Source organism: Symphodus melops (assembly GCF_947650265.1).
Source record: "Symphodus melops genome assembly, chromosome: 16".
Classification (NCBI taxonomy): Eukaryota; Metazoa; Chordata; class Actinopteri; order Labriformes; family Labridae; genus Symphodus; species Symphodus melops.
This window is the reverse complement of record NC_136706.1, coordinates 18674957-18692823: the sequence shown is the minus strand read 5'-3', so window position 1 is coordinate 18692823 and position 17867 is coordinate 18674957. Positions and strand designations below refer to the sequence as shown.

The 17867-nt window shown below is 39.2% G+C and overlaps 1 protein-coding gene across 3 annotated transcripts in view; it reads left to right on the top strand.

Annotated features, from left to right (window-relative positions):
* Window positions 1-17522, top strand: part of dpysl2b (dihydropyrimidinase like 2b) — a 30394-nt gene extending 12872 nt beyond the window's left edge. For all 3 annotated transcript variants that reach the window (XM_079364853.1, XM_079364852.1, XM_079364854.1), the window contains 13 exons: window positions 916-1004; window positions 1928-2112; window positions 4021-4185; window positions 4279-4340; window positions 6617-6697; window positions 6866-6934; window positions 8215-8335; window positions 8525-8681; window positions 8797-8938; window positions 9043-9213; window positions 12683-12862; window positions 12944-13109; window positions 13912-17522. In XM_079364853.1, coding sequence (XP_079220979.1) covers window positions 916-1004; window positions 1928-2112; window positions 4021-4185; window positions 4279-4340; window positions 6617-6697; window positions 6866-6934; window positions 8215-8335; window positions 8525-8681; window positions 8797-8938; window positions 9043-9213; window positions 12683-12862; window positions 12944-13109; window positions 13912-14003 — 1680 coding nt within the window. In that variant the 3' untranslated portion in view covers window positions 14004-17522. The remainder of the gene's footprint in view (window positions 1-915; window positions 1005-1927; window positions 2113-4020; window positions 4186-4278; window positions 4341-6616; window positions 6698-6865; window positions 6935-8214; window positions 8336-8524; window positions 8682-8796; window positions 8939-9042; window positions 9214-12682; window positions 12863-12943; window positions 13110-13911) is intronic.
* The last annotated feature ends 345 nt before the right edge of the window (window positions 17523-17867 follow it).

Sequence of the window (17867 nt, the reverse complement as noted above, 5' to 3'; positions counted from 1 at the left end):
AAGATAAAACAAACATTGTGCTAATGTTGTGCTCCATGTTGTGCTCCATTCTCCAACAAGCTAGTGCTTGTTGGAGAATGGAAATGGGAAACCCAACCAAAACAGATTAAAAATAAAAATGTTCAACTGAGTCTATATATTTATTTTTCTTAAAGTGTTTTCATTTTGGGCCTTTTCGTCTTTTTGAGACATGATGTTGGGAGTAGATAGGGGTATGACATGCAAGCATGCAAGAAATTTACAGAAGCTAGGCTATCTAGCACCGACAATTTAGGTTTTTTGCAAACATCTTTGTAACATGTAGATGAAACTCGCTCAGTAATTGATAAAGCATTACTTTTTTATGACAATATTAGTTGTTATAATGTGAGCTAAAGCCTTATAATAATGGCTGATATTAGCACATCCGATGACTATAGGTATCGGCTAATTTGATCACAGATCTGTGCTGATATTTTTAGATAAATTCTCCAGCCCTAAAATAATTGAGTGTGTTTTTACATAGTGTTCATTTAGTTTATATGTATCTGTATGTGTGTGAGTGTGCAGATGGAGAAAGCATCCAGTTGAGAGGCATTACTCAGCCATGTGTTTCTTATCAATGTGTATCCTAAAAAAGACAAGCAGAGGCTGCTGTATAAACACGGCAGGTTGGAAGTGTTTATTTTTTGTAGGGTGTGCCAATCCATTGTCTTTATATGACTCTTCCCAAAGTTTCCTTCATCAGATGAACTTAATGCTTCATCTAATCGAGCTCAAGCGGATATTCTCATATAAGCTTATTTTTATAGGCATGTGTAAAAGCCCAGACTGGTCGTTACGTGTTCAGATGTCTGGCTCCCACAGTTTGTCCTGATGATAAATGTTACATGTTTCAGTGAAGTTAAAATAAATGATTGTCTTTTTATTTCCCAGAGCGACCGTCTCCTGATCAAAGGGGGGAAGATCGTGAATGATGACCAGTCTTTCTGTGCTGACATTTACATGGAGGATGGAGTCATCAAGTGAGTTCACTGTTCCTGAATCAAAACACAAGTTTTAGTGTTTCTAAATTATTACTGATCCCTTCATCCAAAATAGACACTATAGGATAGATATAGTAGATAGATGGATGGATATCTAGATTGTAAAGATGTCATATATTACACAATCCTTTTTCCTTTCACTTCTAAATAATGTTACATGCAACATAACCTCATAGATGTACATTTATAGGATATATTTAAGTACTAAAAATAATTAGAAATACTTAATTCATCCTCAGGGGGCAATTCATTCGTGACAATTGCTCTTACACACAGTGTAGCAGCAGACACAGTAATATAAATACGAATGAAATAAGAAGTGTTTATAAGGAATAAAGTAATACGTTCAAGATATAAAGTACTCAAGGCAGATATATGAGAAGCAAAGTTGGATGATTGAACTCCACACATAATCTAAAGTCACATATTAGGGCAAAACCTGCAGAACATGTTTAGTCTAGTTCAGTGTCTGTTTGTTTAGCATGTGTTGATGTGTTATAAAGGCTGATTAAGAAAGTAAAAGACATCCTGGATCTTTCTTTTGATCAGTGGGTTTGAAGTTGCTCTTCAGACTGTCCAGTGTGTGTAAAGAAAAAAAACCAAAACAAACTATGAGCAAAATACATTAAAAAAATCTAAGCTCCGATTGTAGCTCTTGACAGCTACCTATGTGACCTAATTAATGGACCTTTAAACAAAGTATGCAATTAACAAAACAATTAACATGGCAGGACAAAAAATATACTAATTATGGATAAACGTAAAAACACAGATGATTTATTTGGTTGTAGTTTAGTTGTGAAACTACAATTTTTACAAATCCATTTTCATTACGTTCATTTTAGATTGCTATTTTTTCAGTTTTCTGTTATGTGTTTAACTACTGATTTTCTTTTCCTCAGACAAATTGGGGAAAATCTCATCGTTCCTGGTGGGGTAAAAACCATCGATGCCCATGGCCGCATGTTGTTGCCGGGTGGCATCGATGTGCACACGCGGTTCCAGATGCCTGATCGAGGCATGACGTCTGCAGATGACTTCTACCAGGGGACCAAGGCTGCGCTAGCCGGAGGAACCACCATGATCAGTAAGTCAGCAATGTTTGTGTGTTCATATGTCCCATGCCTTTGGAGACTCTTTGCAGACTGAATTATTTGCACTGTTTCTTTCCCTGAGATTGCAGTGATTGTTTATTCACTGATTGGCTTTAATTCAAATATGTAAATGCAAACAGACAACGCCAAGTCTTTTTATGCTCAAGCCAAAATATTTAATCCATCTTTTGTGAGCACTTATGAGCCAAATGTTACGACTCAGCCAGAAAGTCAATTAACTTTCCCTTTTGACGTACAGCTTCTGCTTAAATGCTTTATTTCTGTTACATGACACTGTTGTTTCTGCTTTCGGTGGCTGTGGCTCAATTCGTACAGTTAAATGTACAGGGTTCAATCCCCAGCTTCTGCAGCAGATGTGTCAGATGTCAGATGTGTCCCTGGTTTAACCCCAAGATGCTCCCGCTGCTTCATCTGCAGCATATGGGATGGGATTAGTGATGGTCTCCCTACATTACAACCCCTTCCGTCAGTGTGTGAGTGTGTAGGTGTGACCTGCTTGTAAAAGCGCTTTGAGTATTGAAAAGACCAGAAAGGCGAAACTTAATTCCATTTATCATTCCTATCCTTGTATTTTTTATTCTCACTTACATAACGTTTCATGAACATCTGAGGATTGTTTTCTGCTGTCTGAGGTCAACTGGTCCACCATGGGTTTTAGCTTACAGTAAAAAGTCAGGTAGAAAAACATTTTTATGGTTTGGTTTTTACAGTTTATCAGCATTTGTGCACAATATAGCATCTGCTTCTATAGAAACTACCAGCTCCCTTTCTTTTTTAATTACTCCTTATTCACACCATTTTAAACATTTATCTCTCCAACAAGTGTGTGCTGTGGCCTTGTACTAATTCATGCAACAGTTAAAAGATGTTGGCTCTGTAAGTGAGGACCATTTTGTATTCCATTTCTAAAGACTCTCTGAATGATACTGAAATAGATTTAATTGAATACATCTATTTTCTCTTAATACCTTCAAAACCCTCAAAGTTTAACAACATTTTTATAGTTGTAAAGAACTGATAGAAGACCTCTAAAAAAAGGTGATTGAAGCTAAATGCACGGGCCCCCCCTCTGCTGACTTTGCAGCTGAAGTTTCTCTCCCTCGCAGTAGAACAAACACTCCCTGATGACTCCAGGGTTTTTGTCACCACTGGTGTAACGCTGACTGTTGCAGGGTCAGACAGGCCTGGAACTGTAACGTAATGCATGGCAGCCTGGTGGCAGATATGTAAGTGGATGAATTTGAAGAGAATAGGAAAGAAACTGAAAGAGGACCGATTAAAACTATTTGAATTTTGTTGTTTTACACCTCTGAAACCTTGTTTGCTTAATTTTAAACTTTATGTCCCATGTGTTCTTGACTTCCTGAAATAGGTGACATGTGCCAGGAATCTCCTAATGGTTGCCTAATGGTCTGAACATAAAGACTAGGCTCAGACATGTAGAATAACACATAAGATCATATTGAATAATACATTTATGAATAGAAAATAGCTGGTCAGTCAACCTTTATTTAAAAGAACTAGTCTTGTGACGGAAGAAAGTATGATGGCCATCATTAACAATGTTCTGACAACTTATTGCCAATAAGAATCAATTATTTAAAAGGATTGTTGATAAAAATTTATTTAACTGGAAAAGCAATGGACAATCTGAGAAAGCAGTTTGGAGAAATTATATCCACTAATGCTAGTTTAAAAAATATAAAACACAGACATCTTAGGCTGATATAGTGTAGCATGAGCAGGACCAACAGGAGGCTTCCAGCTACGATAACATCGGTCTCAGTTTAGGAAACCACATAATTAGCCTGTATTATAGATAACATCACAATAGTATGTTGGTGTTTAATGGTACGTGTGTCGTGTGTGTTTTCATAAAGTTGACCATGTGATCCCTGAGCCTGGCGTCAGCCTGATCTCGGCCTTCGAGCAGTGGCGTGAATGGGCCGACAGCAAGTCCTGCTGCGACTACTCGCTGCACGTCGACATCACTGAGTGGCACAAAGGCATCCAGGAAGAGATGGAGGCGCTGGTGAAGGATCATGGTACAACCACACACAATCTAAAGTCACATAAGATACTGATATTCTGTTTCACTATTCCTTTTTACTATTTTACTATTCTGTCTTGTGTTTTAGGCGTCAACTCATTCCTGGTCTACCTGGCTTATAAGGATGTGTTCCAGCTTACTGACGCTCAGGTCAGATCTTTATTCTCTGTCATTAGAAAGTCATTTCAATCAGGAGAGACTTAGTTAAGGGTGAACAGTTATTTATTTGACAGTTTTGGAAAAGATAAAAATGTACAATGTCTTTGGCAATTCAACTCCATGATGACTTCATGCACTCAGAGGGGTAGAGAGGCTCACAGCAGGAGTCTTGACACTGGTGGTGATAAAAGTATGCAGGATGTGGTGAGGAGTGAGTAGCTGAACTCTGCTGAGATGGAATGTGGAGTAGATCACAGCGGTCACACTGAAATGACAGACTGCCAGAGAGAGGCAGGAGAGAAGATTTTAAAATTTGACAGCAGCAGGATGATTGGTTGTGACAGATTTTGGTTGGTTTATTACCTAAAGACTTAAACGCCCATAATCAGCTGACAGGAAAACAGAAGGGATGTAGCTAAGTTGAGTGAATGTGTGTGAGAATATAAAAGTCTTTCTGCTTGAGCTCCATTAGATTTGAAAGATTAATACATTTTCTCAGGACAAGTTAAATTCAGAGGTTTTATTGCCATGAAAGTTTCAGAAACAATTTTTCCAAAGCCTGGAAGTATTACTGTGATTACTGTGTATAGCACAAAAACATTGCTGCAGCATTTGCATTTTGATTAAGTTAATTCCAAATCAAAGTAAGTTTTTAGACTCCTTGTTTTATTAAGGTGAAAACGTGGAGGACGTGGGTCATATTAGGGCACAGTGTTCCAATCCAGTTTACATTTTATTTATAAAGAGAATTTAAAAAATAACGCCATCCAATGAAATGATGACAGCAATTCAAAAGACAAAATGATAGCAAAATCAAAGTAATAGGTCCTTCAGGAAAAGAAAGGTACTGAGGGAAAAAACACAAGTAATAAGAGTATGAAAAAAAAGAAATATTAAAAAGCATGCAGAGGAAACACTCTGCAGGGAAGTGTCTGAAGTGGCGTCACTGTTCACACACCTCCTGACTGGACTCATTGAGATGCATCCTCTGCCGCACAAAGTCTAATTAAACTTGGACGATCTTTTAACACAGCACTTTGTGCTTTGAATTATTCCAAATCAGATGTTTAGTTGTCGTTTAGCAGCGTGATCATCCGTGAGATGGGAGTTGTGACAGAACACGAAGGACCCAGCAGACAGTCATGAAGCCGTTTGCTGTGGAACTTCCAAATTAACAGACAGATGATGTCTTCATCCAGACAGACTGCAAGCTCAGCAACACCTTTGCAGAAAAAGATCCTTCCTATGCATCACATTTGACTTTATTATTCTTGCAACATTTGGACATAAAACATTAAATAAAACATAAGCAGGCTGGCAAAGCTGTGACTTTGGCTCCTGCTCTCCGTAAGAGTTACACTGTGAGTCTCATTTCACACTGATTGTCCGTGTGTGACTTTCTAGGAGAGTTGATGGACAATGTAGCCTTGTACTAACTCATTCATGTCTACAGGCCTCATCTCTATTCAAGTCTTTAAGTGACTCATGGTTTAAACAGGATATAATCACACATGAAAGCTGTTTAGAAACAGATCTGTGTTGCTCTCTGCACCTGTGTGAGATGAATCCTCCCGGGCCTCAGAGTTCATATTCTCCCTGGTCAAACTTTTACAGCTCTTTGTTGTTGTTCCTTTGGCTGATTGGAGGTGATGACTCATTGAAGACATCAGTTTTTCCTTCTGAGTATGAAGTTATCAAGCAGCCTGATAAACAGTCAGAGGGTGGGAGACGTGACACACTCTGGTCATTGTTTAATTTCACCACATCAGTATTTAAAGTCCTCATGGCAAACATTATCGGCTGTATGATTTCTATTCATCACATGTGCTGCAGATCATGCAAAGTGATAAAACTGGAGCTTGAATATTTTTGGCATGTGTAATTATGAGAAGAGCTGGAACCAGGAACTCTTTACTAACATTGCATATTTATCTTTTCCTAAACTGTCAAATAAATAATTGTTCACTTTTAACTAAGTCTCTCCTGAATTTCATTTAAGTGCACAAAACAAGCAGAAGATTAAGAGAAAATGTATTACAGTAGGGAATAGATATGTTCACCAAGCAAGAACCAAGGACTATTTCTAAAGTCCATTTACAAACTCAGCGAGACACTTTGGAGTAAGGCTTTCTCAAGCCTTACTCCAAAATGTTTCCATTCTTGACCTTTTAAAGAAATTTACTTTGTACAACTCTGGTTGATACATGACCATATGGTCAAGGTTTCATTTGTGCATCAGAGATTTTCCATCTTCTCCTTTCCTTCAGGTGTACGACGTGTTCAGTGTGATCAGGGATTTGGGAGCCATTGCTCAGGTGCACGCTGAGAACGGAGACATTGTGGCTGAGGTATAACAAGCGACTCTGTACCACGTATAGAGGGATTTCTTTTTGTGGGTATTGACTTTTAAAAAGAGCCCCAATCCTTTTATCTCTAAAGATGCTGCTCACTCCCAACACTTGCACTGGCCATGTTTGACGTCTGCTCATAACTCGACTTTGGTTTGTCTTCTTTAGGAGCAGCGCAGGATGCTGGAGCAAGGGATCTCTGGGCCTGAGGGACACGTGTTGAGCCGTCCTGAGGAGGTGAGAAAAACTTTAGTTTGACCAGATTTTATTTTGATTTTGTGATGCCATGTCCATATTGTATTGGCAGAGGTCATTTCTCCTACACAACACTCACAGGTGTGGGTGTTGTGTTGTTTGACACTTTATCACTAAAGCTTCACATGTTTATGTAGAAATCCCATTTGGAAATTATAGAGCCATTACTAACTAGAGCACATCCTTTGGATAAATCACTGTCGTTACGTCCAGATCTGGCAGCAACGATGCGTTGAAATTTGATGAATGACTTACAGAAGCTTTATTTGTAACTAAAGCTTCTGTTTTTCTCAGGCAAAAGTCAGAGTACGTTTAAAAAATAGGCAAAACTTTCCAAAAGGATTTACAACTAACTGTTCTCTCTTCTTGGAACATGATGTTACTGTTTTCACTGAAAATCATAATCCCACCGCTTCATTTTTCAAATTATATTGCCAAGGATTACTAAAGTAGTTTACCATCTTATTTGTTGCTATGGATAGACAACAGAAGGAAAATAAAGCCTTCTTTTATATTGTGGGAGCTGATTTTTTTTCTGCCTTCTTTTGCCAAGATTTAAATTAAGAAGATCGATTGGCATGTCTGTGCAATAAAGCAAGCTACAGCCAGCTGTGTGTTAGCAAAACTGACAACACAGATTGGAATATGGGCAAATGATGATCCTGAGCCAATCAGATGTGACAAATAGATGTGCCCTTGTCCAGGACACTCTTGAAAAGAGATTTTTAATCTCAATGAGTTTCTCTTCCTGGTTAAATAAAGGTAAAAAAAATACAACCTATCAGCACCCTAATACTAACCATATAACATATGCAGTTGTATATATGACTTTGCCTGTCTGCTGTTGCCTCATAGTAAGAAGGTTTCTGGTTCAAATTCCTTGGAACAGGGATTGTGTGTTTGCATGTTCCACCTTCCTCCAACTACAAAGACATGCTTGTTAAGTTAATTGGTGACTCTGCAATCTTGTAGGTGTAATGGAGTGTGCTGTTGTCTGTCTCTGTATGTCAGCCCTGTGATTGACTAGCAACCAGTCCAAGATGTGACATGCCTGTAACCCAATGACAGCTTATGACTGGCTCAAACCACCCGTACCCCGAACAGAGAAAGTGGTCTAGTAATGGATGGATGGATTATTTAAGTTTAAGTGGTTTAAGGTTTTTATTGTAGGAAGAATGTGGAAATGATGGGGGAAAAACATGGAGTGGGACTTTGCGATGAATGCTGAAGAAGAAACTAAAAATCCTTATAAATCCTTCTAGGTGGAGGCAGAGGCTGTTAACCGCTCTGTGACTGTGGCCAATCAGACCAACTGCCCACTCTACATCACCAAGGTGATGAGCAAGAGTGCTGCCGATGTCATCGCTCAGGCCAGGAAGAAGGGTGAGAAAGTCCTTCCGGTTATCCTGATTGATTCATTAATTTGTTACAATATAATGCCTATTCAAAAAACTCTAATTCTGATATGAATCCCTAGTTTTTGTTATTATGATGGTAATTACTACAGAGCGAAAAACATTGCACCCACATTACCTGTATGAATCATTGCATTATAATGGATTTAATTTCCAGGAACTGTTGTCTATGGTGAGCCAATCACTGCAAGCTTGGGAACAGACGGTTCTCACTATTGGAGCAAGAACTGGGCTAAAGCAGCCGCCTATGTCACGTCCCCTCCCCTGAGCCCCGACCCGACCACACCAGACTATCTCAACTCCCTGCTCTCCTGGTAAGAGCGTCCAACCAATGAAATCCAAAATAATCCAAATTAAAACTTTTGCATGATGAACAGTAACCGCAAAGCCCCTTCTTTCTTCTTTTCTTCCCTTGGCCTCTTTGTGTAGTGGTGACCTGCAGGTGACAGGAAGCGCACACTGTCCCTTCAACACAGCCCAACGTGCTGTTGGTAAAGATGACTTTAGCTTGATACCTGAAGGCGTCAACGGCACTGAGGAGAGGATGTCCATCATCTGGGACAAGTGTGTGGTATGTTGATTTTACTATTATGTTTCATGTTGGTGATATGGATTCAATCATCCATGGACAGTGACTTCTGTGCTGCTCTCACTCTAAACTCTGATTTGTTTCAGGTGACAGGTAAGATGGATGAAAACCAGTTTGTGGCAGTGACCAGCACCAACGCTGCCAAAATCTTCAACCTCTACCCCCGTAAGGGTCGTATCGCTGTGGGTTCAGACGCTGACCTGGTGCTGTGGGACCCAGACATCACGAAGATAATCTCAGCCAAGAGCCACAACTCGGTACAAACTTAACTTAGCTGTGTGTTTGCTGTTTACTGCAACAGTGTGAGGGTAACCAAGGTCAGAGACATTAAAACATATTGGTGGCTTTCAAAGTTGGGTTATGCAATGGTTGGTGTAAATGAAGACCAAAATGGCTCTCACAGGCGATCAATATCTAAAATTGAAATGTTGTTGCATTTTGCAGAGCTCATATGCTTCATATTCTAAAGTTGCAAATAATATGCCACACTTTATTTGAACAATAAAGAAAAAGGAAAATAAATAAACAGTTTTCCAACCATCAAAAGTCAAAAGCTAAAAGAGAGACCGTACTGTTTTAAGAACTTTTTTAAGAAAACCCAGAAGCCATAAAACTTGCTTTACTCAGATTGACCCTAGGTTGACATTTAGCTTAAAAGTTATTTTTACTGTCTCTAATATATCAAGTAATCTTGTGATTTGAAATAAAACACATATTGGAGTAAAATACAATACACATTTTCAACTACTGTAAAATCATAATCATAATCATAACAATTAGTACGGCAGTTGATGCAATTGAGCATCTGGTTTATTAGTCCACTTTTTGTACTGTTGTTGAACTGTCTGACTGTTGAACAGGGCGGGGGCCTCAAACAGCATCTAGGGAGTGATGTCATCCTTCAATTCTGCCAGGGTGCTGGAACACATCAATTTTGATTGTTAACAGGCAGATCACTGTGTGTGTGTGTGTGTGTGTGTGTGTGTGTGTGTGTGTGAGACTGTGTGAAAGAGAGACTATTGCATGTGTGTATGTTCTTGGAATGCGTTTGCTTAAGCTGGTCATGTTCTTTGGTTTCTTCTTATTCCACTTAGTCAGAAAATGACGGATTTATGATCTTGGGGGAAACTGCTCCTTTTGAGTGTGTATGCATTACTGTGTCTGTGTGTGTTTATGTGTGTGTGTCATGGTAGTCTGGCCTACTGGTGATGTCATCGCAGATTGCCATGACCTCAGCTTAAGCTCCATTATGTTTTAGGAGAAGGTAGTCATCCGGCTTCCAAATTTTTCACATGGCAACGTCTGCTTACTAACTGTCCACACACTCACACCCAGAACACGACAACTTTTTCTATTCCTTGAGGATTGAGGCCACCTTAACTTGTGGGATTGTTTGACACAGTGATTAGTGCAGCATATTCACCAATCCATGATCAGAAACCAGTACTGTTATCAGTATTGGAAGAAGTACTTTGTACCACTCATTACCATGTAAAATAATATGGGGGACCTGTAGCTTAGTGGTTGGGGCATGTGTCCCATGTACGGAGGCTGTGGTCCGCCAAGCCGGTGGCCTAAGCAAATCTGACCTGTGGCTCCTTTCCTGCTTGTCATTCCCGTCTCTCACTCTCCCCCCAGTTTCTGAAAATGGGGGGAGAGTGCTGTCTTTGAATAAAGGCATGAAAGCCCAAAATTAAAACTCAAACAAAAATCTCAGGAACAGCTTGAGATATTTTTTTTCAAAATTTGACACAAAATCCAGTGAGACTCAAGGATTTAATGTTGAGAATTTCCTGGTGAAATATTTCCCCCCAAAACGTCTTTAACGTCAATAACTGTCAAATGCTTTAACAGTAATGTACAGACGGATTAAAGGAGACAGTGATTAATTTGATAATTGTTGTGATAAATGTGACAGCTCTAGAGAACACCTGGATGTAATAGCCTCAAGTTTTGAAAAAATATTCCCTTAAAAGGATGAACAGTTTAAATTGTGTCGCTGGGGATGTCAAGGTCACTGTGACCTCACAGCCTTCCAAATCTCTTGCATGCAATATCTCAGAAATTACTGCAGGGAATATAATTATCCCGGATTTATATTTACTTGTGTACCATCCAAAAGATCAAAAGCATCTGTGATTTATTAATTTACGGTCTGCTTTCACTCTACCCCCCTCGTACCTGTACTTATGTTGTCATAACAAGGACAAACATTTGCCCTGCTGAGAAATGTAAGCTTTGGGTATCAATTTGTTCTAAGGCAAATGTATTCTTCCAGTGGGAAACTCTCATACTTTATATGTAAACCTACATCTGAGCCATTTGCAGAAGCATACAACCTAGGCATGCGTTAAAAGCCAAATGGAGTGCTTTAAACTCTTTGCGAGGAAAATCAGTTAAGCTCCTTTCACAAGTGCTTTAATCCTTAAATGTCCTGGCAATTTTACACAGCTGAATCCTGTCTGAACACAAGCAGAAAATTCATCTCAATCAGTTAGTACTGAGTGAGACTTTAACCAAACTGTGACCTAAAGCAGAAAACAGCATGTGGTACTTGGATGTTACATCAGCTTCACCACAGGGGAAAAAAAATGCTTTTTCAAATAATTCACTGTATCTCTGCTTTGAAGGTTTTTCTGCGATGATTTAATGTATTGGCAATGGTGTAAGGAGATATGAGCAGCTGTAATAAAACCTCACATGAGCACATCTGATGGCTGTCAGACAAGAACTTCAAGTCCAAAATGTTCACACAATGAACATCTTGCACATTTCTTCTTCCTTTTTAACTTTTATTTTTGGCCTTCTTATGCCTTTAAAAAAAATAATCAGGAAGCGATATAGTGGGGAATGAAATGGAGTCACAGGTCGGATTAGAACCCAGGCTGCCTGCTTGGAGGACGTTGGCCTCCACACATATTAGACGCTACACGATCGGTGCCCAAATGTTGCTGTTGAAATATATAAGTGCAAATTATGTATAAGGCAAAATGTTGCTAAATTGAAAGAAATTGTGAGTGTTACCAATGTTTATGAATTAGGCTCACTAACATAGTGAGCTGGATGCTGACGGCACCTCACTGAAACATACTTACATGATTTAGTCAGTCTAAGTGATCATTTACAGAATGTATTTTCCTTCTTAAACAGACTTGGCATTTGCTATATGAAAGAAATTCAAAGACAAATCTTCAACCAACTAAGATTACTGAAAGACAGCTTAGAAATGAAAGACTGATTTTAATTTAACTTCAGACAGTGAGGATATTTTGTATTAAAGGAGCAATATGTAACTCTGACACCTCATGTTTAACATTGGTATTGCAATCAAAATTCCAAACATGAGAGAGGTCTGTCTCGCCCCACGTACTTCCTCCCTAGAGTCACACACAGATTTTCATTGCAGAAACAGCCTACTTTATGTCCAAACAAATTCAGACCATTCAGGACTTGAATTCTAGACTTACAAGGAGGACATTGCAGCTGCTGCATTGTTGTCGAAGAGGCCAGCACTTTACCATAGCATGTTTCCTAAATGTGTGATGATATATTTGTTCATTTTATGATTAAACTGAGTAGATATCTTACATATTGCTCCTTTAATACATAAATAAGTGTTCTTGTATGTATTTATTGGTGCTAGGCTTCCAAAAATTATTCACTATATTATTCATTATAACACTTCTTCCTACTGTTGTAATGAGACTTTAATGCTCTCCTTTACAGACTGTGGAGTACAACATCTTTGAAGGCACAGAGGTGCGTGGAGGGCCTCTTGTAGTGATCAGCCAGGGCAAGATCGTCCTGGAGGAAGGGACCCTGCACACCACTGAGGGCTCAGGACGCTTTGTTGCTCGAAAACCTTTCCCAGACTACGTTTACAAGAGGATAAAAGCTCGCAGCAGGGTACATACTGTTTTTTTCTACTTTGATGTCATTATGCACTCATTCATTTTTAACTGTTGCATCTTGTTTCCTCAAATGCAGTTGGCTGAGCTCAGAGGTGTACCCAGAGGACTGTATGATGGACCTGTCTGTGAAGTGTCAGTTACCCCAAAAACTATGACTCCTTCCACCTCTGCCAAGACCTCACCTGCCAAGCAGCCCAACCAGCCTGTCCGTAACCTGCACCAGTCTGGATTCAGTCTATCTGGTCAGTGCACACATTAGACTGTTATCATTGTTTGTGTCATTGTTTTCTTTATTTTGCACTTTCTTGTTCTGGAAACGTTAAATGATTCATCAAATGGAAGGATTGTCTGTCAACATGATGGTTCAAACCAAGGCTTACAAAGAAATCATGTAATCTTCTGTATTAATTCTATAGACATTCATAAAATGAGCAAAGGTTTGCTAAGGCTAGCTTCACTTTTGCACACAGTTACATAAAGAGCAGCATTCATGGCCAAGGCCTGACACACCAGCATTAAAGATTGTGATTTTTGACCAAGTAAATCAATTTCATCAAACTCTCCAGAAAAAGAGATCTTCTCATGGCATGGCCAACTTGCTTGTTCAACTTAGGTTCAACTTAGGTAAAATCTGAAATAGCAGTGTCTTTTGTCAGTTTTTTTAGTCATACACATAACGAGAACAAGTTTTAAAGGTATTCAAGGATTAGTATCAAGCATTACAAGGAGCTTTAGTGAAGTTAAGTTAATAGTTGGGATTGGTTTTTCATATGTTTTGCATAGTAAGAAATTGCTCTTGAAATGTTTTGGTATATTGTAACAGAGGTTGAGTTATTCATGCAACGGTGCAGATGCTAGCTTGTTTGTTCCGCAAATACGCTAGCTTCTTTGTCTCCATATAATTCAGACAACTAAATAGAAAAAACTGTCCTTTCCTGTGATGAATTAGACCAATGAGTTACTTACAAGACCTTCTTCATTACATAAATTACCCGTAATGAGTATGCTATACTGACGTAGCCAACTTTTGATTTGACCCAACAGGTGCTCAGGTTGATGACAACATTCCTCGCAGGAACACCCAGCGCATTGTGGCACCACCTGGTGGCAGGGCAAACATCACCAGCCTGGGTTAAATCTCCTTCCACAGCTGCTGAGGAGGAAACAAAGCTTTGAGGAAGGACGTCCTGAAGGAGCTGAGAGGTCGAGAAACCCCGTAATGAGACCTGGAGCCGAACTCTTCACAGCCCCTGGCCCGGACATCTTTCAGACTCGAACTTTCACCTCCTCCTTCGCAGCTTTTCCAGATACCCACTCTCCCCCTCCAAAACCTGATCTTAGAGGACACAGTTAGAAACAAACAAAAAAAAACAAAAAATGGTCTGCCTCTTTTGATGGAAAAAGAGAACAAAAATGAAAACACTCCTTATTTGAGCACTTTTGATTATTTGTTTTTTTTATACTGTATTTTTTCCCTGCCATGTTGACTTTTAATGTTTGTCTTACTATTGTTTTATTAAGGGATCAAGTGAGACTAAACTGAATTACTACAGTTAAAAAAAGTGGATGACTTTTGCAGAATGGCAATTGTATTTCCAGTTTATGTTTTCATCTTAGGAGTAATTTAAATGGAGCGTGGGTACAAAACGAGTATTGTTTTTTCTTGCTTTTCATCAAAGACCAAACTGTAGGTCACTTGAGGTTAAACAGTCTCACACCTTATTCCTTTATCCAATATTTCATTCAAGCTGTTTGCTTTCTGCAATTGCTATTAAGTTGCATTGAATGTGCTACACTTTATCTGCCACACACAGCTATCCAAATTACTGAATTAAACAAATGGGCTTAAGATTTAAAAAAAACAAAAAACAAAAAAACAGCCATCCTTTATGAGGGTTATACAATCTCACTGCACGGCCTCTCATTTAATTTTTTCCCACCTGTGGCTGTGCTAAAGTACAAAAGTAAAAAACAATACCTCATTTGGCAACTGCCTTAGAGATGTGAGTCTTATAGAGCAGAAGGAGCTTTGGCAGGTGTTTAACAGTGCATTTCATTGCTTTGCATCAGGGTACAGTTAAATGGAGAGGATTGAAGGAAAGGTTTAGGGAGGAAGAGAAGGTTGTATTTGGTGTCATTTCAAACTGAACCTTTCCTTGCCTTATCTCTTAACGCCATCCTTTTAGAGACGTTTTTAGAAGTGCAAGAAAGGTGCCATTAACTACACAGCATCTTATCTTTCCCGCTTCTTTTTTACTTTGAATCATTGAAAAAGGTCCAACATTTTTTTTGATTGACGCTACCAAAGCACCTGACAACCTACCAAGCAGTGCATTTACATGCAGAATGTTTCTCCTCCTCCAAATGTGACTGTTTTATACTCATCTGAATCCCTCTTTTTCATTCTACTCTTTATGTGCCTGAAACCCACAGAAGTTGTAATGATACTTAGATCTTTTATTGTTTTATTATTCCTTTTGAGGTAAGTGAAGGTTGTAAGATAAAAATATGTAAAATAGCCAGGATTAACCGATTCAAAGGTGCCAGATTTTGCAATTTCGTGGGGCCTATTCTGTTGGTAGAGCCCCTGTAAAGACGAAAAAACGCTTGATATCTTGAGATGTTATAATGTTTTAGAGTTTTTAACTTGTTGTCAAACTGCTTTTTAGTGTAATTCTGTAACTAGGTGCCTAAGGGCTGAGCACTATTGATTTACGCTTGAAAGTGGACATGAGCTAATGTACTTCTGACTAGTGTTCAGTGTTGATGTGTGAGGGATGGGACACGCACGGCCGGCTCCTGTTCTGCACTATTGTCTGTTGTGGACGTGATGTTACCCTGGGCTGTGCTGAGCCCTCATCAGCTCTGGTTCCTTTTTGAAGGATCTGGTTTTCATTAAGCCAAGCATCTGATTTCCTCTGTTAGTTTTTGAGTCAACACCACCAATCACCATATTTCTGCAGCCCCCTTCCCCCCCTTATTACTCAACACAGCACAAAAAGGCTCACGCTAACACAGACTTAGACAGGGGTCAGCTACATAAATGTACAATAAGTTTAGACTATATTTCATACTGGCCTTGCAATCTTTAGACTCATATGACATGAAACAGCTCCTAAGTCAAGTACACATTCTAAGTCAAAGGATTGCTAAAGACCCACTTCCTGTTCTAGCAAACACATAAAAGATAGCTTTAGCTTGTGTTAGCTGATGGAAATGCATTGTTGTCAAAAGGTTTAGATATGGTATTAAATGAATACTATCCTAAAATTAAACATATTTAGACTTTAGTCTTTTAGTCTTTATGTAACTGGCCCCTGGATGACTCACACATGCATACGTATATAAATAAAAATTACCCAGCACCATGTTCTCCTTTTTTTTCTCTTTTCTGATCAAACTGGAGGCGTATAAGGTGAACTCTGTCAGTGTCACATATTGTACGTGTATTTAAAGAATCCAAAGACAGAGAAATGTAAAAAATGCATGACTCCGAGGCATTCAAAGATGAAACAGGATAGGAATGGGAAACTAACTAGGGCAAATTACACACCACACAACAAGATTTCTGAAGTCAGAAGTGAAGGAGTAGATCCTGTCTTCCTTTTTTAACATTGTATTGATACTCCTAGCTCATTCGAGTTTCCCTCTCTTTCTCTACACACATCTACACACTTCTCTCGACTTTTACACTAACTTTGGGCGGGAGTGCACAGAGTCCACAGACACAAATACAGTTTGGCAGCAGGCGTAGCCCTCATGAGAGTAAAGGCATGCTTGTATGTTCATGTTTTCCTCGTCACTCCTTCCTTTCACTTTCCTTCTGTTCCCCCCTCCCTTTTCCTCTCTTTCTCATTTACATTCGTGTCCTCTCTCCCTCCTGGCCCCTTTGTTGTTTCTTGGTGTTGCCATGGTGACAGACCCCTCCACTTTCACAGGGTTCTGCTTTTTTGTTTGTCATGGCAACGTTTGTCAGATTGGAGGTTGCCACTAGCAACCCATCCTGACCTGGTGCTATTAGTACAGCTTAGCGCCTGCACACACACACAAACACGCAGACACACAGGTTTTTGTAATTATTCCATTTAATCCTGGCCTGAGTTGCTTAAAATTCAAAATCCTCTGCTGCTATTAAAAGAATCTATTAGCGCTGAGAGCACACAACACATACACACACACACACACACACACACTCTAAACCCGTTGCTAAATAATTGAGTGGGATATAAAAAAGAGCTCCTTGTATCCTTGACGTGTCCCATGCCTCCCCAATCACTCAGACACACACTTATACTCCTGTAATGCTCTGTCAGCTTGGATGCTTTTTCTATGCCATATTATGCTAATGATATATGAGTGATATGTATGTACGCAACTTGCTGCAGAATGAGAGAAGCTTAGTTCTGCTCAGAGGTTGCTGATGCTGATGTTGAACTTCGTCTTACCCCTCTGAGCCCTCTCGCTCCCCCCCCCCCCCTCTGTAAGCCCCCACCACCCCCTCCCTTTGTGAAAGTGAAACTGTGTGATGGTATTTGTCTTGGTGGATGTGGGGTTTCTGGGATGCTTGCTCACTGTGGAAAAAGTGTCAAATCCCACAAATGGTGATGTAAAAAACCAAGGATTCAAAGAATAAAAAAAGAGGAAAAAAAAGGGAACAGATCTGTGTCTCTTTTGTTCCTGACTTTTATGTTTCTACTGAGGAGCTGTCAGTAAGTCATAAAATATAGACGAAATAAGAAACAAACACAGAAACTAACAGAAAAACATGACAGCTTCACAAGCAACAGCAAATGATTTAAAATAATCTCTAACTTATTTATGATAACATTTCATTTAGTTTGACTTGCAGAGGAAAACTTATGTTTTAAAGAAAATGTGATGTAGTTTAGAAGTGCTCAGGTAGAAAGAATCTTTCAACTGAAGCTCAAACTGAATAAAAAACAACTTATTATTTCATCTGTCTTAATGAGGGTATTTTTATACTAAAGGTCCCTTGTGTT